Source organism: Sparus aurata, chromosome 10 (assembly GCF_900880675.1).
Source record: "Sparus aurata chromosome 10, fSpaAur1.1, whole genome shotgun sequence".
Classification (NCBI taxonomy): domain Eukaryota; kingdom Metazoa; phylum Chordata; class Actinopteri; order Spariformes; family Sparidae; genus Sparus; species Sparus aurata.
In genome coordinates this window covers 11,288,494-11,313,943 of record NC_044196.1, presented here as the reverse complement: position 1 = coordinate 11,313,943, position 25,450 = coordinate 11,288,494, and the positions used below count along the sequence as shown (strand labels likewise).

At 40.3% G+C, this 25,450-nt stretch overlaps 1 protein-coding gene across 1 annotated transcript; it reads right to left on the bottom strand.

The window, feature by feature from the left end:
• Window positions 1–1,130: 1,130 nt before the first annotated feature.
• On the bottom strand, window positions 1,131–25,450 carry LOC115589120 (uncharacterized). The gene is made up of 33 exons (XM_030429840.1): window positions 25,343–25,450; window positions 20,222–22,331; window positions 18,377–18,438; window positions 17,931–17,969; window positions 17,290–17,415; window positions 16,921–17,156; window positions 15,934–16,133; window positions 15,572–15,706; window positions 15,184–15,282; window positions 15,024–15,061; window positions 14,339–14,616; window positions 13,970–14,068; window positions 13,828–13,862; window positions 12,453–12,614; window positions 11,541–11,666; window positions 11,331–11,369; window positions 11,078–11,203; window positions 10,772–10,982; window positions 10,612–10,646; window positions 9,918–10,070; window positions 9,641–9,769; window positions 9,160–9,198; window positions 8,773–8,898; window positions 8,393–8,525; window positions 7,699–7,869; window positions 7,568–7,602; window positions 4,198–7,266; window positions 3,979–4,093; window positions 2,970–3,101; window positions 2,448–2,747; window positions 1,959–2,075; window positions 1,738–1,859; window positions 1,131–1,648 (listed from the first exon to the last, which is right to left on the bottom strand). Exons 2-33 carry the CDS (start codon window positions 22,034–22,036, stop codon window positions 1,613–1,615), a joined length of 8,538 nt encoding a protein of 2,845 aa, XP_030285700.1. The 5' UTR covers window positions 22,037–22,331; window positions 25,343–25,450; the 3' UTR covers window positions 1,131–1,612.

Sequence of the window (25,450 nt, the reverse complement as noted above, 5' to 3'; positions counted from 1 at the left end):
CTCAGAGAGAAGACATTTAATGTTTAGTGGAGGTCTGTTGTTCATGGACATTGTCCGTGTATGACCTTGTGTGACTTTTGACACTTTGAACAAATAAGAAACAAGAAGACTTTACACGAAACTATAATTTTTTAAAATATTTGATTTTTCTCATTGGTGTCTCTCTCAAAAACCACTGCACAAATGATCAAAGCTACTAAATGCTCGGTCTATATAAAGTGTATTGTGATACAGTGATAGTAGAAGAAATGCAATAAAAACATCAAATGCAATAACATAATTGCACTTGAGGTAATGAAACTGGGTGGTGGGTATGTGTGTCCACAGACGGCAAACTTATCATCTTAAAATACTGTTTCTTGGCCCCCAGCATGGACAAATTGCTCTTCATGTTTGCATCAATAGTTTCAATGATTAAAATGACTTAAGACTTTTGATTGATGGCTTGAATGAGACACTTAGGTGATCCGAGGAATGAGGATATATAGAATTCACGTCATATTATTCAAATCAATCCTGATGTTGGTATAAAAGCTTTTACTTTACTCACACAGAATAAATTCAGTAAATTACAAGAGCTATCAGAATTAGCCAGCTACGCGTCTTTAGACCAATTTTAGTGTGTACTAGACAAAATGGTGTTTAGTGATACTTTGCTTAATTCACAGACATGATTGTTTATGTTGTTTTTATTTGGTATTTCCACATTTTATTGTTTATTTATTGGGTATTATTTCACTTTTTTTCACTTTCTTAGTTGTTCTGAGCTGCTCACAAACTCAGTGGGAAAACTAGATGATTATACTTATATTAAACCGTGCCACAACAACCAGCGAAGGTATCCCAGATTAGCTGTCAGTGCTGCCATTTAACTGTAAAACCATTAGCCCTTGAAGCTAACATTAGCGAGCATACTAGTGTTACCGGAATAATGACTAAGTCTTCCCAGTCATCCAGAGTTGCTGAACCAGCCTTGCCTCCGCAGATTCTTTTATCAACATACTACACGTCGACACCTTTGATGAAGAGAGCCCAGAAACTATACGCCAAAGCCACAATGTTCAATCAAAATGTGTCACAATTGCAAAAAGTTCAACACAACACACAACAAATGGATGCGATGAAGAAAGTTCCTACAAACATACAGTTGTTTCTTTATTAAACAAATAAAACAACTTCGAACTCTTAATTTTGAACATACATTTCTTATGTACATAGTAAAAACACAAGAAGTGATCCAAATGATCTATTCATATTTGGTTATCTTTAAACAGATACATAACTCTGTGGTTCTTATTTGTCAAACACGATAGACAAAAGAACATGACAAAAAACAAAGTCATTAAATGTTTTAACAGTGGTAAGTATAATGGTAGTATAACAACACGAGCGTCTTTTTACAAGTAATGTCAAAATGATTGTCAGTATGGCTGTACTCAACACTTGGTACTCAAATGTGAGTATGAGCAGCTTGTTTTATATAATTGGAAATTTAACTTCAGCAAGTAGTCACAATGACAAACATGGCTCATTATTTTCACAGTTCTAGATGTTTCTCTTGTTGCGCTTAATCTTTAAGCATTTTTTACAAGAATGAAAATCCTTTAGAACTTTATGATGGTTCCTGTTCCAGCTTCTGATAATGTTTCTGAAAACAGAAGAGGGAGAACACAAAACAACGTGAGGCCAACTGTGTGTTCTTGTGTGTTTAAATGTCGTGCAGGTGTTTGTGCGTACCTTCAGGTTGTCAAAGTGTCTCCGGCTGCTGCAGTGTGCGTCCTTTGCGGTGCTCTCGTTCAGGTAGAAAACAGAGCACAGGTTGCAGAAATACCCTGATTTAGGGACCACAAACTCCTGACCTGTAGATGGAGACAGTGAGAGTGAAACAAGTGTGAAGAACATTAACATCTTTTGTCTTTTCTAAATAAAATGTGTGTGTGTTAGTGTGTGTGTCTCACCGAGGGGATTGTTGGGTTTGAATGTCAGCAGTTTGAAATCGGCAGCGACACATGGAGACCGAGAACGAGACCTCTTTGCTTCAGGTCCGACAAGCTCCCTCTTCCGCTTACGCACAGCTAAAGAAGAGATGGAAACAACACATAAATAATCTAAGCTCTGACGATCGAACATTAAGATTTGATAAAAGCTGACCTAATCATTAATCCCAAACAACATCAATTTGAGCAATATTTCAAGCAATATTAACAAGTTCCAGCTTCTCATATGTGGGAATTTTAGTTTTTTTCTGTCATAAGAAACGCATTTTGGGAGGTTTAAGGATTTTTTTTTTAAATCAATAATAGAAATGATCTTATATGTAGCCCCAATTGTAACAAAGGTTTTTACATATTGATTCGCTTTGGAGACACTTTATAGAAAAATGCACTTCCGTTGAGCTTAAACTAAAGAATAAAATGTCAGGCACTCCTTCTTTCAGCTCTCTTTACCTTTAATGTCCGTCCTGCTCCATCCCTCCTTCTCTTCCTCTCCTTCCTCAACACATTCCTCCAGTGTCTGGTTCTCAGGGTGCTCCAGCTGCATCTCCTGCCCAGCAGAGGAGGCATCGATGTCAGCCTGTCTCGCTGCTCCCACCTGCCCGCCTCTCTTCTGGACCTCCAGTGGAACATCACTTGACAACGTAGACGGATCTTTGTGAAATGATGAGGAGGTACTGAGTGAAGACGGTGCATCAACTGCTTCCTTTTCTTCAACTCTCTCCTCTTTTTTCCCTCTGGTTGATTTTCTCACTGTGGTAAAAGACAATCAACTGGGTGAGTAAACACATAAGAAGAAAACTGCATATAATTAATAATTAAGTAACTGAATTGAATCTGCAAGGGGTCCATCATTGGAAAACAGTAAAGCCAATGTCAATAAATGTTTAAAAATGATTATTTTTTCAGGTTTGATTGTCTAGCGATAAGACTTTGGTATGACATTACTATGATTAATGTAGTTTTGTGTGTTACCAGGGGTCTGTCTGGTTCTCTTCTTGGCTTGGCTTCTTGTCCTGGTTGTTACCACTTCCTTTTCCTCTTCCTCCTCCTCCTCTTCCTCCACCTCTCCCACCTCGTCTACTGTCACAAAGTTCATACTTTCCTCTAAAACAGGACAAAAACAAAAAGTCCACGAACATCAACACAGATATATAAAAATATTTAAGAGATATGGTTGGAAAAATATCATTTTTAGACCCAGGAAAAAGTGCTGGATTGGAAGAAAAGGCTTACTGAAGACTTACTTCAAAACTTGAAGCAGAAAAAAGCCTGGGTGAAACTAATAATAATGATAACTGCATTCCATTTAGGTGAATCAGTTCAGTCAGTCCATCAGTCAGTTTACTCCAGACTGTTATTCAATATTGCAGAAGCCATTTCGAATAACCATGGGATCTAATATTAGTTAATGTTCTGTGAAATTATTTGGAGTAAAGCAGCTGTCCTACTGATAAATCCTGAGCTCCATCAGAGCTGTCTAAGAATATATAAAATATTTAGGAAGCGAGGTGCTTATTTCTGTTCCTCTGTTCGGTCATGTTCATAACTACAGATTTAGTTTTGCTGCTTGAATGTGCCATGATGTTTGCTGTTGTGATATTACTGCAAATTCTAAACTATGGGAAGCAGCCTCTGTAATCATTGGAGATGACTGCGCGTACATTGTTGAGCTGTCTATGTTGCCACATCTTACTATCTGAATAATGCGTCCTTCCAATAGCATTTGTTGGTCTATGGCGCAGTTGCCTTCTGCAACCTCAAGATGGCATTTCGTCATCAGTTCGCCTAACCACACTTAATTTTAAGAACGATGTAGTCATGGGCACAAAGTTGGGGGCAAGTACATTTGCTACCAACACAATGTGGATGCTGGGCTTGAAAATGACAGCTATCTTGGTCAGAAACCAGTAATGACACTTGCACTTTGCCACTTATAGTATAAATTCAAGTGTATTTTTCAATGTACTGACAGAATACTGACCTGTGTCATCATCATCATCATGTTCGCGTTTTGCAGATCTTGAGGTTTTCTCCACTTGATCTTCATCGGGCTTCTCTTCTTCATCACTGCCTGCTTCATCTAAAGTCACCAAAGTCTAAGGACAGATAAAAGTGATCTTCAGCATCAGTGTTTCTCTGTTTGTTTGGGTTTTATAGTGCTTTACTGTAAGAAAAAAAGTTGTTTAATGTCAATCTTTACCTCTGGGTTGAGGGAGTCCACTGATTCGTCCTCCTGGAGTAGTGAGCCGGGCTCTGGCAGAGTTTTCTCCACTTTCAGGTCTTCTTCTTCTTCTACAAACTCATCCAGAGTGACGAATGTCTGCAACTCTCCCTCCGATAACTCCCCATCCCTGTCTTGGCTCTCCAGAGCTCTTTTCTCTCCAGTCTTATCTGCCCCCAACTCATCCAGTGTCACCAGCTCCTTAGTGACAAACTCCACCTTCTCCTCGTTTTCCCTCCACCTCTCCTTGGACCTCCTGGTACGTCCACCACTGCTGACTCCTCCTCTGCTGCTGACCAAGTCCCTTTGCCCCCTCTCTTCTCTCCCCCTGGTCCCTCTCCCTTCCTTTGCAATCTGCTTCTCTTTTGTGGCGGCTTGCCTCTTCCTCACTTCTTCCTCCTCTGCTGTGTCATCAGGGAGTTCCTCCTCGCTCACTTCGTCCAGGTTTACCAGAGTGCTCATTGTGTCACTTTCCTCAGTTGGTTGTTGTGTTTTTTTCCCTTCCAGTGAATCTGTATCACGTTGTGTACTATCCTCTTTTCTTGAATCATACTTCTCTGTGGTAGATGGGTCAACACCTAAATGCTTTTCAGGCCCTTCCAAAGCTTTCGTACCATGTGTTGCCGTTTCAATTGATTCCCCTTCTTCTGCCTCATTTTTAGCATTTTCCTCCCCTCCTTTATCAGACACCTCTGTGGCAGTCAGCTCTTCTTCATCATCTTCCAGCCAATCCACAATCTGATACAAGGGCTCTTCCTCCTCCTCCTCCTCCTCATTTCTGGGTGATCCTGCAACAGTTACACTGTTTTTGGTTTGTTCGTCATCATTTTTGGCAGTGTTCTGTTTTCTTGCACTCTCAGACTGTCCTAGAAACCGATCATCAACCATCTCATCCTCCACAGAATCAAGAATCTGATATGTGTCCTCTTCTTCCTCAGCCATTTTTTCAGATGTGTCTCCGTCCCCCTTCTTTATTGTTATGTTGTCTTTTACTTTATGAACCTCCTTCTTTGGTCTTCCCCTTCTTCCTTTTTGTCTTGTAGCAGGCTGATCATCCTTAATGACCTTGGCGGATTCCACTATGTCATAGGTAGGATCGTTCTCACTAACAACAATGTCACTCTTCTTTGTTGGTGTGCCGCCTTTTGGAGAGCCTTTCTCCTCTTTCTTTGGAGTTTTTTCTCTTTGTTCCTGTGATTCTCTGGCAGGAGTGTTTCTCCTTGTTGCTGTGTCCTCTTTTTTTGATTTCTCATTTGAAGCATCTTTCTTACTTGTTCTCTCCCTTCCTCTTGTAGATCTTGTTGTGATGGTCGGTTTATCATTGGTATTCTCTTCCTTTACAGAGTCAGGTCTTTCAGACACTTCTGTCTTCTTCCCTCTTGCACTCCTTCTTCGACCAGGCTTTTCTGGGGTAATGGCTTCTTGAACCGGATCATGTTCAACAGAATCTACTATCTCATACATCATCTCCTCAGTGGCCTCTTTGACCTCTTTGTCTTTTTCAGAGACTCCTGCACTGGTGTCCATCTTTGTCCGTGTCTCATATTTTCTAACCACCCTGTCTTGTTTCTTTGGAGATTTTTCCTTTTCTTCAGTTTTAGGTGCTGTGTTTGTGCGGCCACTCCTCCTTGTAGGTCCATCTTTTCTAGCAGTTGCCTCCACTTTCCTGGTCCTTTCTTCCTCTTTGTCTGTCTCTGGCTCATTCTCTGTAGTCGTCGGCTGATCCTCCAAAGAATCAATTACCTGGAATGTGTCCTCTTGTTCTATGGAACTAATGTCTTGTTTAGATATCTGGTCAATGCCAGTTTCAAGTTTTTGGCTGTCATCTTCTGTTGCAGTCTGATCATCAATTGAGTCCAATATCTCAAATGTTTCTTGTTCAGTATCTTCATTGTCAAGGTCTTTTAAATTGTCTTTGTTATCATGGTCTTGACAAGGCTCATCTACAGCAGGATTTTCCATATCTTTGAAATCTTCTACTGCATCTTCAACTGTAGATTTTTCATGAGATTTGTCGACTACGGTACCAGCAGCTTCCTCAGACAGACCCTTTACTGTGGAACCATCATCTTGGACCGGATGGCTGTCCTCTTGACCTGTAGCTGCTTGGTCTTCGGTAACACTGTCTAACACTTGGAAAGAACCATTCATTTCCATTTCATTATCATCTTCTGGGCAGGCTCTGCCTTCATTGTTGACACTGTCCAAGTCCTGATAGCTTTGCTCATGCAAAGTCTGGCCTTCCTCAGGTACAGCTGGATGGGTTTCAGAGCTGCAGCCCGTGTCCCCATCATCCATCTGTTTATCTGTCTGATCATCGAGTGAATCAAGGATTAGATAGTTTTCAACATCATCCTCTTCCTCTGTGTGTATGGCAACATCATCTTCATTCACTTCCTCTTTGCTTATCCTCTGATCTTTGGGTGTATTGACTTCAACATCAACATTAACCTCCAGACTCTGGGTCTCTTCCCAGTGTCCCTGTGACAATGGATGCATCTCTGCTGATGTTTCTACTTTTGTCTCTGACTCGACCGTTTTTGCAGCACTGCCCTCTGCTGACACTTTGTGGTCAGACTTTGCCACTGCGTCCTCTTTTGCTTCTCCTCGAAGTGGCTCCAGATGAGTCTCCATTGATGCCTCAACTGCTGGTGCCGTTTTTAACTTTTCCTTTTCATGCTCAGCAGAGGATGAACGGGCACTAAAACCAGAGGATGTGGTATTGGATCCTTTGTCTTGAGACTTTGTCCCACTCTGAAGCATTTTCTGACCAAGTGAGGAAGATGTTTCAGTAGACAGTGGAGAAGAAAAGGAGCAGGGCTCACTGACACTGGGGGAGATCTGTTCGCTAGCAGGCGGCACACCTGAGCTTTGCCTCTCTAAACTCTCTCTGGAAGTTGAAGAGGAACCATGAGGCTCAGGGCTCGAGTCTTTCACATCATCATTCAATTTATCGTCAGTGACCGAGTCATTCATGCTGGAATTTCCCTCATCAAAAAGGCAGGCAATAGGAAGACTGGAAGTAACACTGTCATCTGTAAAGTCAAGCTGACCGTGGATAAAGAACAAAGAAATATATCAACATTTAAACAATAAGTCAGTTGGATTATTAATCAGCATAATATATGTTAGATTTGGGCAAGACAATTGTTAACCAATTAATCTATTGACTACAAATGTTAAATTAAGAAAGACTGGTGAAAAGGTAGAATTGTCACACAGAAAATAATCAGGATTGAGGGTGTTATTCTCCTGTTATAGCCAACCCTCCCTAGTTTAATTTCGTACAAGGAAAACTACATGTGTCAATACTGTCGTAATTCATACAAGTGTTTTCAAGGAAACTTACTTTAGGTCTGGTGAAGTTTTGCCTGTTGAAGCAGACTGTGAACGAGAGAAAAAGAAAATGTAAATGAAAAAGAAGACAGTAAAATTTGAATCACATATAATTCTTGACAAACACTGTCTTGGATTTCTTACCTATTCTGTCTTGATCCATGTGCTTTTCTACCATCTCCTCAGTCGTCAGAAGAGGTACTGCAGTTGAGGATGGTGTGGAGGTTGCCGGTTGAGGCTTGAAAACTTCTGCAAATGTTGAGGAATCCTTGGATGATCCTGCATACCATTGTGTCCTTACTGCAGTCACAGGACCTTAAAAAGACAAAATGTAAACATTTCAAAGTATTTTGAAAGATGGTCGTCATCTACCCTTCCTCCTGTATACAGGGTTCGTACACATTTTTCAAGGTCAAATTCAAGCACTTTTCAAGCACTTTCAAGGGTCATTTTAAAGATTTTCCAGCACCTTACTGCTGGGGTAAAATACGTATCTAAAGGAATATATATACTTGTGATTTTTTTCTTCACTTTTTATCACAATTATGTACATTGTATTATGCTGTAAACATCTAAAATTATATTCTATAATAGCAAAAACTTCAGAAATTAATTATCCAGTCTGATCCCAATTTTGTAAAAGACACAGAGTTATAATGTCAAGCACTTTCAAGCACTTAAACTAAAATCCAAGCACTTTTCAGACCTTGAAAACACAACATTGAAATTCAAGCACTTTCAAGGATTTCAAGCACCCGTACGAACCCTGTGTATATATATACACATACATGCATATATTCACAAAATAAATTACGGTGTCAAATATGCAGAGGCTTACGTTGTGATATGTTGCTTCGGCATTTGCTTGGTTTGTGCAGCACATGGATTTTGTATCCAGGTGGTGGTTTCTGGAGATCGTACCAGCCTCCAAACCGATTTGCGTCAGCAGCCTCTTCAAATTCTACAAATAACTTGAACCCATAAGCGCGCGTGTACACACACACACACACACACACACACACACACACACACACGTAACAGGTTAGACCAATACAAGTCTTTTAAAGGTAAGGCAAGACAACTCTCAAAGTGCTTTACAGGATCATAAAAATAACATTAAAAGACATTCAAAACTGCATATGAAAAACATTTAAAAACAAGTACATTACAAATGTCATTTAAAGCCACTTTAACATACATACATGTGCTTGTTTATACCTTGTTCATGAGAGGCAGGTAGTTCCTGACACGAACAAATGGTTTCAAAGTTTCCTTGAGGTACCTGACCTCACTTGGTGAGATGTTACTGATGAGGATTGTTCTTGCTCCATTATCCTGCACAGACTGCATCAAAAACAGGAAGTGAACGTGCAAACCAAAAAGTTAAGAGATGGACAGAGAGACATGACCACATGTCATGGATGCCATTAATTATTTTTGAATGGTTTTTCATAAAGAAGTGTCCATGAGTGTTGGTAGTTTCCAGAAAAGTGCTAGTGTAGCTTGAGATGGATTACTTTTACCAACAAAATCTAAAGCAGTTTACTAATAATGATGGATTTTGTGTGTGTGTGTGTGGGTGTGTGTGTGTGTGTAAATACTTACAAACCTCACCAGCTTCATTACTGTTTTATAGAACCCGAGCTAAAACAGAAACATCAGAAGAGGCAGAGTATTTCAGTATTTACAATATTAATGAGGTGATAAAACGAACTCTGAAATATAATTTTTTTCCATAACTGAATAAATAAGCTGCTCTCAGAGGAAAATAAGGTCCCCAGAACGTTGTTTGAAGCTAGAAAGGTGGCAGGGTCTACCACATATAAACAGTATGAAATGTTGTTGTCCTTTAAGGTACATTTGATTACTCAGTCATGAACAATTAGTTTGTGTATTTTGTTTGTTTAGGCATAACTAATTAATGTTTCATACCCAAAACTACATGACACTTTTAAATACAGGTGATACAGTTACAACCAATCTGCCAGTTTAACTAAACATCAATGTCTTTTGTGTGAAATTTCTATGTTTGCTATTTTTTGGGGTAAAAAAATCCATGAATAAAACTGTGTCATGTACTACTTACCGGTGTCATTGCAATGCCACCAGCTACAACATCAAAAAACAGTTTAGACCCTTTCAGTGAAATCCCGTCCTTCTTGCAGTGAAGCATTATGGAGCGCAAATTCTGCACTGTTGGCATCCGGAAGAGGGCCTGAGAGGAAAACCAGAAAAAAAATCTATTTCAACTTTTATTCAATGTGGTTATAATAAGTCTCATATGGCACCGAGGCACCAATTGTCTAGATAACAATGTATCACAACTTTGTGATGCGTATTGCAGATTACAACCTGGTGCCTACCATGCACATCTGAGGAAGGACATAGATGCTGTTGTCTGTGTATTCGAACCCAAATGGAGTGAGCAGTTTGACAATGTCCTCCTCTGTGTAGCAGCCATCGTAGTACGTCGGCAGTTTGGTTACCATCATCTGCTTCAATCCATGTTGGGAATACTGGAAAAGATTAAAAAAAGAAAAAAGAAAGGGGTTAATAATTAGGGCTGGACCTGAATATTCAACTAATCGTTGGCTGCGTATTTGCGTCTTATTTGTTGTTGTTTTTTCTCTCATGTAGGCTATACATGGCATGGTGTTTCCCACACATCAACTTCATGTAGGCAGGCCACCCAAGAATATTAATGGCCACTACAGTATTTTTTTAGAAGTAGATGCCATCCATGATTGAACACAGAGCGAGATATTAACCAGTATCAGCCGTGATATCACCCTTCTCCTGTAAATGCACACCATCCAGAGGCGCCCTGTTCAAGGCTTCTTTTCATTTTTTTGTGTCTATCTTAGTTTATTATTCATTATTCTGGTAATATGCTGTCCCCTCTGGATGCGTTTTGAGGATGAATTACACAGGTGGACAATTCTTACATACTGCACCTATTAAATATATGTATATATGTGCGATGTATGTGTATGAAAAAAGGGGGTACAAACTGACAGTGTTATTAGAGCTTCAAACAAGTGATTTGAGGAATCTTACTTTGGGTGAGAGGTAGTTTTGACTTTTGAGGCGCACTGTGGAAGAGAAAGAAATGAGAAAGAAAATGTTAAATAAGGGAGTGAGGCTGTAAAATTAAGATGGCATGCAGACATTTGTGACAGTATAGTGTAGACAATAGTCTCTCTCTTGGATTTCTTACCGATTCTACTCAGATCCAGTTGCTTTTCTAACATCTCCCCAGTAGTTAAAGAGGTGTTTTCAGTTGCCAGTTGTTGCTCACTCTCTGCTACACCTTTTGGCATTCTTAGCTTTTCAAGTTTGTATCCAGCGCCAGATTGTACCCTTTGGTGTAAACTGTACCAAACTTGAAACCGATCAGCATGCAGAACAGTCTCAAATTCAATAAACACCTGGAACACACAAGCACACACATCTGTAACATCTAAGACTAACAGGATGTCTGTTTTAAAGCCACTTAAACAGATGTACAGCCTTTTAAAAATACCTTGTTGAGGAGAGGCAGGTAGTTCCTGAGAGAAAAGATATTACCCATCGCTTTTCTGAGGTCCCTGGTGTAACTTGGAGAAACGTTGTTGATGAAGAACGTTCTCAGTCCATCATCAACGACAGGCTGTATCGGAGAACAGGGAGTGGAACACCCAAACCAAAAAGTTAACAAATTACACAAACATACACAACTGCTGCAAAGTTTCAATACAACCCTGAATCCAATCAAGGGTGGTGTGTGCATTACTTACAGAGTTCAATATCTCCATCAGTCTTTTATAAAACCCAGCCTAAAAGTGGGGACAGAGAAGTCCAGGTGAAAATCACTTTCAACCAATCTGCCCCTTGCATGTTTTTCACTTTAAATTTAAAGTTATTGAGTTATTAGTTTCTGAGGTCTTGAACATACTGAACATTTATATAAATCCATCAATAAGAGAAAGTGTCATGCACATGCTCACCGGTGTCATGTCGATGTTGCACAGAACACGGCAACCGAGAGTACACGATTTAAAAACCAAGGGATTTGTTTTGAAGGAATTCAATACGTTACGCACAGCCCCTGCTGAATGCATCCGGACGAAGGCCTGGGAGGAAAAACAAGAATGAATTATTTCGATTCAATCTTGCCAAGCATTTTTGAAATAGAATTCTAAATAGTTCAATGTGGTTCAAATCTGTTTTAGATCAGAAAGTACAGAGACTTCTTTGAATGAATATGCAACAATCTCACAATAAGTCTTTAAAAAAAGGGCATCTCAACTGCAAGTTAAGAGTTCGGTGTGATTTCACAAGTTAAAAAACTTAAAATGTTGCATAACTCATCTTTGGTATATGAAAAGAAATATGACATTACGGTTGTAGGGAAAATTATCTAATGCCGCTTATCATTTTGACAACAAATGTAGATGTAACATCATTATGTATGTAAAGTGAAACCTCATGTCTAGTGACTAACAACATGAGCTTTGTCTTGTGATCTCTTCCGTGTATAAATGTCTAGACCTTAGGTTGACGCATGACACACAACAATGGTTGAAGTGTAAAAAGTAAAAAGTTTTATGTGCATCATGAGGTGGATATTGAGATGACTGGAATAATGCTTAATTATTATGGGTTATCATAAAGGATGAGGAGAGACTGCCTCTCTTCTGTCATTATCTTTGCACTGCTGATTTGTGGCTCTCGTTGGCGAGCAACAAAAAACTTATGGAAAAGAAATAATGTGTCAAACTTGGTGTTTTGACCAATTCTCATCTGCACTAGACAAGCTACGTCTCTGAATTAATTGCTCTGGTCAAAGACGACACAAGAAACACTGAATGGATTAACAAACCAGACTAATGCAGACTTGTACACACACTTGTTCCTACCATGCCTGTCTGGGGAATAACAAAGATGTTGCTGGTGTTGGTGGACTTGTATCTTAACCCAAATGGAATGAGCAGTCTGGCAACTTCATCCTCCGTGTAGCAGCCTTCAGAATACGTCGGCAGTCCACTTAGAAGCAACTGCTTCTTATCAAGTCGAAAAAACTGGAAAAATTAAGAGAAAAAGAGAGCGAGAGAGAGAGAAGGATGAAAATAATGAGGGGTAGTGATGGTTCAAGTTGGTTTGTCATTAGAAATTAAGACAAGTGCAGGTATGAGCAGCATTTATACCCAAATAAACTCTTTGTTAGTTGTGTATTTTTATCAACACACTTATAAAGAATGGCCGAAGCAAAACAAATTCTGCAGTGTGAATTTGGGTGGTTTTAAATTACATTCAAGACTCTTTAAGACCTTTAGCAGTAACCTCTATAAAGAGATATCTGTGTATCAGAACCTTTAGGGAGGGAAACAAAATTCTGGTTTCCATTGAATTTTCTTTTGTATTCAAAGTAGTATTGACCAATCCATGTTTGTGAGGGCTTTTGGTTGCATGCAGCTAAAATGCAATCTTGTGACCCATGGATGATTTAGCCTTACTAGCAGTTGTTTTCAAAAACAATCTAGTCATAGATGTCGTCTTTTCACTCCAACTCAATCCTTGCGCCTCAAGTTTTTTATCAGACTGCAACCAACGACAACTGGAATCCCTGAAACATTGGCCGTTGCCTCCAGAGGCTAAACCATCATAAGATTAAAGCCAATATAAAAACTGATTCAGTACCTCACACGATTCATATGGAAAACATAGGAACAATGGGATACAGTTTAGGTTGCCGAAATGGACACAGCATAAGCATAAACTCCTGCATTGTGTAGTAACTTGCACCAAAAACAAGGTAACTGACGATGTCCATGTATGTGCATGGAGGTAAATGATCCAGGTCTCTCTGCCATTACGCTGCAGGGAGCTCGTATGGGTCGATATTTTGGATGTCCGAGAGCTTCTCCAAATACCGCTGTTATGTGCTTGGTGTGAGCTTGTTCCTGTAAGATCCCTTTTCTTTCGCCTTATCTTTTTGCATTGCTTTACTTTCTTCCTTTTCTTTCTCATATTCGTAGATCCGTCTCTGTCCCGCCGAAATAATAAATGCGCAGAAATTAAAGAGCTCTGGACTGTTTAGTCGCGCCTCTGTGAAGTTCTGCAGGCGTTGCCCCTGACAACCGATAGCGTCTCCTACCATCATGGCCGACCGGCTCAGACCCATAGGTGACCAGACCGACGAATGTGTCACATCTCCTGAAACGTTTTATTTGTATCGTCATGAAAACTTCATGTATAAATACTGTAGTACTTAATGCAAGTGATTTGACTTACATTTGGAGAGAAGAAGTATTTCCTGTCAAAGGAAGCTGCGGAAGAGAGACAAAGAACGTGTAAAGATGAACGCGAGAAAAGCTTCATGAACATTATGATTACATGCAGACATCTGTGCCAGTCTCTTTCGTGGATTTCTTACGTATCATATGTAGAAACAGGTGTTGTTCTAACTTCTCCCCAATGGTCAGAGCGGCTGCAGCTGCTGCGTCCATTTGTGTGTTTACTTCAGTCACAGGATCTTTAAAGAAGATGAACAATATACTTTTTTTTAATTTTAAACTTATGATCTGTAATTGAACATGTTACTTTAATAAGAGGCCTGCAGGTTGGATTGATGAGCTTGAAATAATCCAATGTAAACACAAGGTTTTACTAAATTATGTTTAAATTAAACAACTTTCAACAGTTGGGATGTTGTGTTTAACATTTCTATGATGTTAAATACTCTCAACAATCCTCACATGCCACATTTAAACTGACTTCGCCATCCATCCAGCTTCCAACATACCACTTTGGTTCATTTCTGTTGACAGGGTCTCACTGGTTGTTGGTCGAATCGCACAAGGTTTGTCTGCTGAATTTTCTAGAACGGCACCTGTAGTTGGTGGTCTGTCTCCTTTGCCATCAACACAATGTCCAACTTCCATGGGCTCTGCTGCTTCTACTCGTGTTGTAGCTGTTTGGACTCCAGACGGTGAAAGTTCGGGTGAACAGGAAAATGTAGGCACGTTAGGGAGAAGAACTGTTCTAGAGGTAGACGTGGTTGTGATGGACATGGTAGGTTTTCTGTGAACGTAACAGAGTAACGTTGGTAAAGCAGGGAAGAAAATTACAAAATAGAGAGTCAATATCATAGTTTGAATGGTAACAGTTGTAAAATCTGCCTTTGTGTAAGTATTTTCACTATATCAAATTGCGCAAGGTTTTTAAAAATTGTTAAAATTTCTTGTACACCATCGATTTTCTGTCACAGCGTTAATCCTCAAAAAGTAAATACAAGAATTATAGTCAAATCTGTATAAATTAACTATATGTTAGAGAAATCCTTATCTGAGGACAAATTGTAAAATACTTTTTTCTGCATTAAGGACACACATTTAGGCAGCAACTTAATATTTATAGTTACATATTGACAAAACAAGAAATAATGATTAATGGCTGTTAAAAAGAGGTCCGAGTGAAACACATCTTACTTCTGAGGAGGCTTCATTTGCACATTAGAAACAGTCTCCTACAAACAAACAAATTGAGATTTATTGTGTTAGACTGATGTAATAATTGACAGCCTGACCACACTACAGCAGACAAATGGTTGTGTGTATGTTTACCAGGAAAAGACAAAAAGAGAAATACCTCTTCTCTGACAACATTGATTGTCAATCCTTTCACATCAAAGCCCTTTACGCTCTTCATTTTCTTAGCATCTTCCTCTTTCTCGAAACACACGATTGCCTACATTTGCACACAGAACATACCAATACACATATATTTGCATTACTACAACCATCAAGAATAAAGTCCATTCAGAAAAAGAAAATATGAGCTTATGTTGGAAAACAATGGTTCAAATATGAATGTGAATGAACGTTGATGCAAAAAAGCATCACATTCTAAAATGCGGATGCTTCAACGGCTAAATAAAGACATTAAGACATCTGAGTATTATGAAAAGGCAATGGTATTACCAAATGTAGACCGGGGTAGCAAAAACATATTGTCTCTTCACATTCTGGCCACATACCTGCAGTTTGGTCCGAAACAGTACAACTGACTTCGTTTTTCCAAAGTGCTCCACAGCAGTGACCACATCGTTGTGAGAGAGAGAACTATTAATCCCTTCTAGCCTCACCATGGTTGGAGGTGAAGACTTACCAGTCTGAACAAAAACAGGAGGGAAAAACACGAACTTACCAAATAACTCTAAGATGTATGTAGCAATGAGGTTTAATTTGAAGTTTAGGTGTTGATCAAAGCTATATGTGGAAGGTTTAGAAAAGAAGAATGAGATTCATACACAAAAAGGAAGAAGAAAGAAATTGTTTACCAGATGTTAAGAGTGTTGCCAAGTTTCCCTCGTACACATATACACACACACAAACCAACCTTAGTTATTGTGGCAGAACTTGCCTCACTGCTCTGCAGGATGGGCTTTCCTTTAGAGGGCTTTGTAGTCGACATCTTCTTTGCTGAAGAGGAAGATAAGGAAGAGGAGGACTTCATCTTGGCTAGCTCAGCCAGTAAGGCAGGAGCCAGAGTTTTAACCACAGCCTCCAGGTCAGACTGTGTTGCCAGAGACTGGGAAGCTAGCAGGACCAAGATAACAAGAGTGTCAGACAAAAACTGCAGCACTTTGGTGGTTGCAAAGTCTCACGCAGTGTCCATTATCAGACAAAGAAAAGAATAGTTACTTATGTTGACAAAAACTGCCAAGGAATGGCCCAACGATTGTGACAGATAGTTTGAGGTATTGACCTGGCCTCCAAGTTCCCCAAATCTCAATCTGATCAAGTATCCAGAACAAGTCCAATCTATGGAGGCCACACCTCGCAACCAACAGGACTCAAAGGGTCTGCCACCCCAGAGGTCTTGTGTCCATGCCTCGATGTACACATGCCAAGTCAGATCCACAGTGGGTCCTCCCCTGACTTGTTCCAGCAAGTCAAACACGTGCTTGACCTGCCCGGGATCTGTTAAATTTGGAGACCAAGTTTATGCCTTGAGCTCTGTCATGTTCCTCAGGCCATTCCTGAGCAGTTTTTGCAGTGTGTGTGTGTGTGTGTGTTTGTGTGTGTGTGGGTAGAGGGCACTGCCATTGGCAAGCATTGTTGCCATGGGGGACTGTATTGGTTCTGCAGTGGTCTTTAGGTGGTGCATGTCAAGTGGCATCTCCATGAATGCCAGGAGCTAAGGTTTCGCAGCAGGACAATGCAGTGTCAGAAGATGATCAATGATATTTCCATCACCTGTCATTTGCAATGTTGTGGCTGATCAGTGTATAATAGGAGCAGGTTTGATCAGTAACTAGATGCATTGTTAAATGTGTTCTTTACATAAATGTGGAGGTCTTAAGAAGGTTAGAATTTCTCAAACCTGATGATGTTTCCAGTAGTTTCTGAACCAGTCTTCCTGCACTGCTTGACTTTTTTTGTTGAGGGGATGGCCCTTCTGCGGATGATTGGCTCTCACGGTTCCTCCTTGGTGGCGATCGTCTGCTGTCCATCCTCCTTGATGGTGATAGTCTCCCATCAAATCTCCTAGGTGACCGTGACCGATAGGGAAAGGTGGTTGGGCGGTCATACCGTGGGGAGCGAGAACGAGACCGGGACCTGGGTTAAAATAATTTTATGAATCAAGAAATTAAATCATGCTTGTCATTCATAATTTCCCAATCTGGTGGTGAGAGGTATCTGTTCTGTTCACCTATGTTACTCCTCATGAATTCATTCATGTGTGACTGACCTGCGAGTGTATCTGGAACTATGTGGTGATCGTGACCGACTACTGCGCTTCTCCCTTCTACGCTCCGAGGCATGGTGGTAGCGGGGGCTGGACGATGTTGAGGGTTTGGCATCTTTACCTATAGTCCTGAACAGAGCAATGGGCGGGAAATGCATAGATGAATGACAAGAAAGGGAAAAACTGCAACAATCAGCAGGGTACTAGCTGAAACAGGTGTGGTTGCTTTGTTTGTGAAACAAATCCAGGAAGACACTTTATGAAGACACTGTATAAATTTTTAAAGAATCAGCCATGAAGTTGCGACCCTGGTCACATTTTTGAAAGAGGGCTGGATTTGTCCGAGATTGGGTATTGTTTTGACAGGCAGTTTGCAGCGGGGTCAGAAGTGATCGACTGCCTTAAAGTATAGGACTTTGTTAAGCCTGAAATCCATCAAAGATCTGCTATCAACTTTGGTGACCTTGATTGGATATTATTGCAGTAATACTTAGGACATGGACATGGCCAATTCTGTGGCCCATCATTTCCTTTGTTTGAGCATTAAAGTGTCAGGGTCTGGTTAGTAGCAGATTAAACGTTCAGTGTGAGTTAACACAATAAGCAAGATCAATAAAAATACAGTGTCTGCTTCAGAAATTTACCTGGGCCCAAGTGCAATCTCACCATCCCAATCAGGGTATCTGTGGGGGAAAAAAATATTGCAATGAAGCCACATTGACAAAAAGCCAAAGGTCTCTATGTTGTGGTAGATTGTCAAAATGTGGTTATATTTAAGAATTGTATGGGTTCAGCAGTCTATATCTATAAAAAAAGAACTGGAGGTAACCTTAAAAAAACACTGTCAAATATTTGATGAAGTCTGTCCCAAGTTCCAGTGGACTTCCAGCAATGGGGACTAAATGAAGATCATCTACGCCATTTGCTATACTATCACTTTTTCTAACCAGTTTTCCTCAACAGTATTTTGGCACTTCCATGGTGGGCAATTCCCCAACAGTATTCAAATAAACAGTAAATAGAAAATCATAAAAATAACTCCAATAAACAAGACCTTTAAAAGGGCAGAGTTAGAAGAAAAAATACTGACTGTTTTCGAAGAAGTGTGCAGCTCTCAAGGTGATGGCTGGTGTTCTGGTGGGAGACCCAATCCTAATAGTAAGAACAACAGAAACACAGCTTATAAACAGGCCTCATTAACATTAAAAATGCCAAGCGCTTAAGTATCTCAACTGTGATTGTCTGAAAGTACAGATATATTCTATCCAACATTACAGCAGCTTTAAAAAAGTTCCACAGATTATGTGCTCACAAGAACAAAATATAACAGGTGTCTTGAAATCTTCAGCCAAGGGCTGTCATCCAAAAATCAGGACCAACAGTTGAATAACGGCTTTGTTATCTGTGTAAACATGTATCATATGGACAAAAATCACGATTCTCTGTAATTACTACTGACATCATGGGTAACTTGAGTTGGGGTTACAAGTCTTTTTCGTGAAATATTAACAGATTACATCGGAATGCCAGTAAAAGACAACAAGGCAAAAAACAAAAGATCTTGATAACACGATGTCTGGTTCTTCAGTCTTGTGTGGTATCCAAAGTGTCTTGCGATATCGTTCACCTCAGCAGAGGTCAAAGGTATTGATCAGGATCAAAACACAAGGTGAGACATCATATCATGAAGATATGAAAAACTTGGATGAGAAGGAAGCTCTTCTATTTTAATTGGCAAAAATGTGAAATTTATCGTCCAGATGGTCAAAAAAATGTATAACTGCTGAATGCGTGGTTCATGAAGTATGACGATGGCCGGTAACTTTGGGCCCGAAGTATTCTTGATGATTTCTTTGTTGGGACAGAAAATTACAACAAAATAGACAAAAAAGGGGAGCTGTGCTCCATAATATCACAAAAAGTGATACTTTTGAGTATATTGTTTAAAAATGCTTTAACTAAATAGACAAAGTTGGACAAACGGCAAAAAAAAAAAACAAGAAGTGAAACCTTCATTTCATCATCTTCTGAGTCTTTGACAGTCTTGGTTCCTTTTTCAACAACAGTCTCTGGAGATGGTCCCATCTTATCAATATACATCAGCAATGCAACAGACATTAGGCATTGGAAATCTGGCATTAGCCATTACACACCAATTACTTCATCTGTTTTAACTAGATAATGATGTTCATAGCAAGTTTAAAGACAATTAGTAGTAAATAAATATAAATCAGACATAGAAACCTTCAACAACAGACTGCAGCACATAACATTTAGGTTTTTTTTAAAATATTGTGTATTTGCATGAATATATTGGGGACATAGTGTTTAGATATATTAAGAAAAAAATAATGTTTAGTTCTCACTCTTCATTTCCTTTTTATTTGGAGATATTGGTTTCAGAAAACAAGTGCGTACTGAAAGTACATTAACAGGAAACAGATGTCTTCCTGTAATCAAATTATAATTGTTTTGAAGATGAAGTTTCAGTTTTGTTTCAATTAAACTCCTTCGAACATACAAGATGCAGTCTTTGCATTTTTCCTGAAGAATACTTTATCTATAGCAAAAGTAACACTTCTGGGGTGCAGCAGCTCTGTTTGAGGGCTTAGCTTTGTCCTGTTAGAGTCCAGTACAGACCAGTTGGAGCTGAAGCTGGAGAGATGTCAGAGCAGGTCACTGAACCCCAAACTGCCTGGGGCACCTAACCATATGGTGGTGCGTTGTTCTGACATCTCTCCATAGATTAAAACAGGTCCTGGAGTCCTGTTTGAGCTCATGTTTTTGAAGTGCAAAAAATGTTCATATTAGACTTTCAAAAACAACAACAATTAAAATTGGTATTTTACAATCAAAAAGAAATATTCTAATTACTGAAATCAAAGGCATCAAAATTCTGAAAAGGCGACAGAACAGAGTGCATTCTTCCACTCACCTTCATTTGAGTAAATTCTTTGTTACACAGAGAACAGGTATGTGGAAAGATTCTTGGTGAGGCAGCTGCATAGTCCTGCATCATGTCCAGTGTTGGCAGACCCTTGAATACTGCCACCTTTGCTGGAGGCTGCCAGTGAGAAGTTGGCAGTGTAGTGTGATTGAAGCTCATCGACTGTTGCATGGACTTTGAGGCATCTATGATGTTGGGTATGACAACAGCAGATGGAACTGATTTTGCAACAGAAAAAACTGGAGGCCACATCACTTGCCCCTTCTGCTTCTGCTCCTTCTGTTGTTTTGATTGTTGCTCCGCTGGCTGCTTCTGCTTTTTCATCTGCACAGCAACTGTTGACCCTTGACTTCGAATTTTACTCTGATCCTTAGCACAACTGTTATTATTACTGCCAATGAGCACTAGGCCAGGTCTGCCAGGATGCACACCATGGAGCAGATTGGCATGTGGTTGGGCTTTTGACGTCGACTGGCGATCTAACAATGGTTCTTTCAAAGGACCAGGTTTGGAGGCTCCTGTTTTGACAACTCTGATGCTTGTGTCGTTCTTTGGCACAGAAAAAAGGCTGAGGAGTGTTTGGGAGGTCTGCAATCGTTTCGTCTGATCATGGCTTGGGGGAGCCACATATTTCAGCGCTGAACTGTCTGAAGAGCTGAGAGTGGTAACAGAAGTCGCTTGGTGACGGGAAGAACCAAAGGAACTGGTTTTCACCTCAGCTGTATGTTTTTGTAGAGGTCCTCGACTGTTTTTGCTAGTATCACAAGTGTCCATCAGCAACATACCTCCACCCCGCCCACTGTTAGCCTTGCTGCACCTAGTCAGTCCAATCTCATCTCCAACCCCTCCTGTATATTTGCCAGTATGTCCATAGTCAATCACTTTACTTGGCTGAAGAACAGCTGATGCGATTTCTTCTTGGCGCATCCCTGACCCCCAAGGAGTACTCAAACTGTGACTATCCATTTGACCGACATTTCTGGTGGGCTGGGGATCAGGGTACGGTTTTGACTGACATGCAGTTGTAGCCCTCGTGTCCTTCTGGATACGGATTTGGCGTAAAATGAATGGCAGGTTCTCAGGTGTCATCTGGTCATCAGGGTAGGCGATGAGATGCTCCAAGTCCTCTTTTTCAAGTCCAAAGCGCTGAAGGATGTTGGCAGCGGATTCAGATGTATACTTGGGTTGACTGGACACTGTAGGGGCCACAAGTTTGTCTGAGTCTGGACAGTCATAATCACCTAACCCTGGAATGGACTGCATATTGTGATCAGATGATGAAGAAAATTCAGTGTCATCAGCAGTGGGCTTTTTGTAGTTTGACAACCAATCCCAGGAGCTTTTGCCACTTCCCACATCTGACTGTCTATGTCCCAAAGAGGCAGAGGCTGACGACATTGGGTGTGAGTCCATCCTTGTATCTGAGGAGCGAAACTGATCCCTTTGAAGGCCTGTACAATGAGTTTCCTCATCTATAGGGTGATGCATGGGTTTGCCAAAACAACTCTCCTCTCTGGCTTTGCTAATATGCATCTCTATAGATTTTTTTATATTCTCCTCCATTAGGGCCCTACTCTGTTCAGACCCATAGTTCATTGACTGAGACATCGGCGTTGAGAAGATTCCTCCAGTGTTGTCAGGAATTGCAGAGGACGCTCCGGAAGAACTGAAGCTGGACCCAGGTCCAAGATAAGATGATGCCATCCCAGGGTCCCTTTCTGCCTGTGTAGTGGATAATCCATACTGCCCCTGGGCAGAACTTTGGTTCCTAGAGTCAAAGGGGTTATGTAGGTGACGGGACATGTTTACAATCTTCAGAAGGTTAAGGAGATTGATGGCAGCAGCAGTTGGGGAAGGAGGTGTTGTAGGTATGTAGGGAGCAGGTGTGTTGGAGTTGCCTTTAAAGGTTGCTGCTCGCCTGCCAAAAGCGAGAACGTTGTTGATCTGCGTCACTGCTAACTGGGCTTTCAGTTGAGCCAGCCGCAAGGAGGCAGCCTGCTGACCAATCAGGAGCGAGCTCCCTGGCAGTGCTCCTAGTAGAGGGCTTGTTAGTTGCCCTAGAGCAGAAGTGGCACAATGCTCCGATAGCAAAGAAAAGCTGAAAAATCAAAAAACAAAGGAAGGGGTTATTGATTGGCAATAGATCTCAGCTTCTTATGGGTAAAGTCCATTATGTGGAAGGTTGTGTCACGAGATGTCCACTCTGCTGCCTCCTGTTGGATACACACTCACATTCATTTATTTCAGTTCCTGGTCTTCACTAGCAAGAAAGGAAAAACTAACGGAGAGACAAAAAGCAACAAAGCACAGATAAAGACAAAAAACAAGATAACTGCTGTTAAAGCTTCAACAGACAATAATACTTCTTTATAATTCATTTTCCATTTCACACCCAATTGATCACGCTTGAAAACACTGCTTAATGCTGTTGGGGAATCATAGACAGTCTTCATAAGAATAAACTTTCAATACTCTAAATTTAAAATAATTTATTGGGTTAGAGGTTCAGTAGTGTGATAAAGTATAAAATTACAGAGTTGGTTCGCATGCTTTACAATGTGATGGAACAGTAGAAGAAAGTCCTTAACCTCAGAAACCTATAAGATCACAGAAGATCGTAGAAGATCCAAGAAGAGCAGTAGGGTTCTGGCTATTGCATTCCAAAACTTTTCAGGGACTACCATTCCCCTTCCATCGAATTTAACAAAAAGACAATTATGCAGATTATGAGATAGTAACTCATATCATAAGATACAGTGTTGAATTCAATTTTCCCCTCAAGGCTTCCACTCATTACAGACAAAGTGTCCTGCTCAGCTGCTCAGAGCCAGCCAGCCAGCTTTGGGGGAAAACCAGACTTTCTGGAGGAATAAACACCCAAAGTTACATCAGATAATGCTCTGATCAGGAGCAGAGCCGGTGAAAATTTCTTTGTAACATTTGGAATTAAAAAGTGGATTTACTGTCAATGCTGATTTGAGGTTTATCAACCTTATCAACCTGACTGCAGCAGTGATCCCCGGAGGTGAGCACCATTGGCAGGTATTTATGTTCTGTAATGCTATCTGGAGCTGGAGGGGAAATTTACTTTACTTCATCAAAGTTTTATTTATGTCACGTATAGTTTCATTTGCTGACTCCCTTCTTCTTTCTTTGACCCTCTCTAAGAAGATACAGTGACAGGCGGCCAAATGATACACACCATTACCTTGAGTAAACTCGAGGATTTCTCTGGGTTTGAACATTGTTGGAATCATTTGGGATATTGTACACAACTCAAGAAAATATATAACAACTTGGGAGTCCTTTTATATCCGAATGCAGAAATTTTACATATTGTATCATTAAAAATGGCTATTTTGTGTCAGAAACAGTAAAAGATGATAAATAAAATACCATGAGTATGAAATGAAACCATCAAACTTATCATAGGATTGAGTCAACACCAAGTCTAATTACAGTGTTATTTATTGCTGAAATACTTCCATTAAATATGTTATGTTTTCCATTTTCCATTTCTAATTTCATTGGAAACTTACATCTTTCAGAAAATGTACATGAATTTCTAAATATGCTTATGGATAACAACCCCAAACACACTTTAAAGCTTTGCAGGAACTACCTGAAGACCAAAAATGACCTAGGAGTTCTGACTGTCATGGACTTTTCTCCACAATCACCTGAACTTCAACCCCATTGAACATGTATGGGGATACTTGAAGACTGAGAAAGCCAAACAAGAAGCTTCATGGAATACTGTCAAATAATGCCGGGAAAACATGAGTCATCAGGTTTGGCAAAAACTTGTGGAGTCCATGCCAGGTCAAGTGCATGCTGTCATTAAAGCAAAAAAGGGGACCTGGCAAATACAATATATTCAGAAACTCATGTACATTTTTTCAAAGATTCAACTTTTTACTCAAACTGTTCAACACTACCAGTATTTTGTAGGCATAGACAGATTAACAGGGCAATTATTGAGCATTTTCAGATTATCGGTATCTGTGAAAATGGAAATATTCAAGTACAGTCCCTCAAAATTGTACTTGTGTTTATCTAGACTCACCGGATAGTCGTCTTTTCTATTCCTCACTAAGTCAGAGGGGAGAAGCTCTGCAGTAACTTTCCACTCATTTGTTTTTTAAACAGATAACCATCTATGGTGTGGATATAATCGGTGGGAAGGTTCGGAAGTAATTGGCTTGGCAGTACACTGTGTTGTTACGTTGTTCCTCCTCGATCAAGTTGGTATAAACTACCTAAACTTAAGTCATCATTGGTGTCTCTTGAGTCTTCTTCATCTCTCCTGAATGGTCAAACGAGCCGGAATTGCACAACCTCAACTAAATAAACAAACTCTCTTCTCTTTCTGAGTTTGGATTTCTTCTCCAAAACTACAGAGTGCCCCTTTAAAAAACAGTACTTTAAGAGTTAAGACTTGCAAATAACTATGAGCTGATTTCTAATTATCGGTATTCGCCCTGTAAAAGCCACATTTGTTGACCTCCAGTATTTTGACTTGTGGGTTTCCATTTACATCAAATCACTGTGATTATTAAGCAACTGACACAACATGGTGACACATGTCAGCACCATGTCAGTAGGCTAACACATGATGCTGGTTTTTCCAGGAGGGGTTAGACGTCTTGAAACCACTCAACATGTCTTGGTCTAACATGGAGGAACAAAAACGCCTCAGAAGTGAGAATAAACCTTCATTTTCCAGCTGCGTCACATCAGCACACTCAGCAACAACAGAGCAGACTGGTGCTCGTTAATGACTGACCGAGGAGTTCAGTTAATATTGATCAGGTTTGAAGGTCTTCTACACGGCGGTGTGGCTGTCAGAGACCTGCCACAGGCCTGAGACGAAGCGTCCGTGGTGTTAACATTAACTACATCCCAGATTTACGATAAACATACAAGCACAAACTCTCCAATCCGGTCGGGAGTCTGTCATGTCTCACTAGCTAAACTAACTTTACCTGCTCCTCCTAGCAAGTGCTACCGGAAGTCTTGAGGAAGACCGGCTTAAAAACAGACATTTAGAGCAACTATTAACGTTTTAAGTACGTAATGTTTCGTTTTAATATCATACGTGTGTCATACCTGGCGTTACTTGTGTTTATCTCGGCGCTTAGATGAGCTGAAACTCATCTCCGAGCTGCGGTCAGGATACTGACATGCAGCCATCTTCACACCCGCGAAGCAAAACGG

Excerpts from the sequence above, each read along its gene's own strand:
- LOC115589120 (XM_030429840.1), bottom strand. The coding sequence starts at position 22,036 with ATGTCCCGTCACCTACATAACCCCTTTGACTCTAGGAACCAAAGTTCT. Across the intron at positions 8,526-8,772 it reads ACCTGCCTCTCATGAACAAG|TTATTTGTAGAATTTGAAGA; the intron begins GTATAAACAAGC and ends TATGGGTTCAAG. Across the intron at positions 7,603-7,698 it reads CATGGATCAAGACAGAATAG|TCTGCTTCAACAGGCAAAAC; the intron begins GTAAGAAATCCA and ends TCTCGTTCACAG.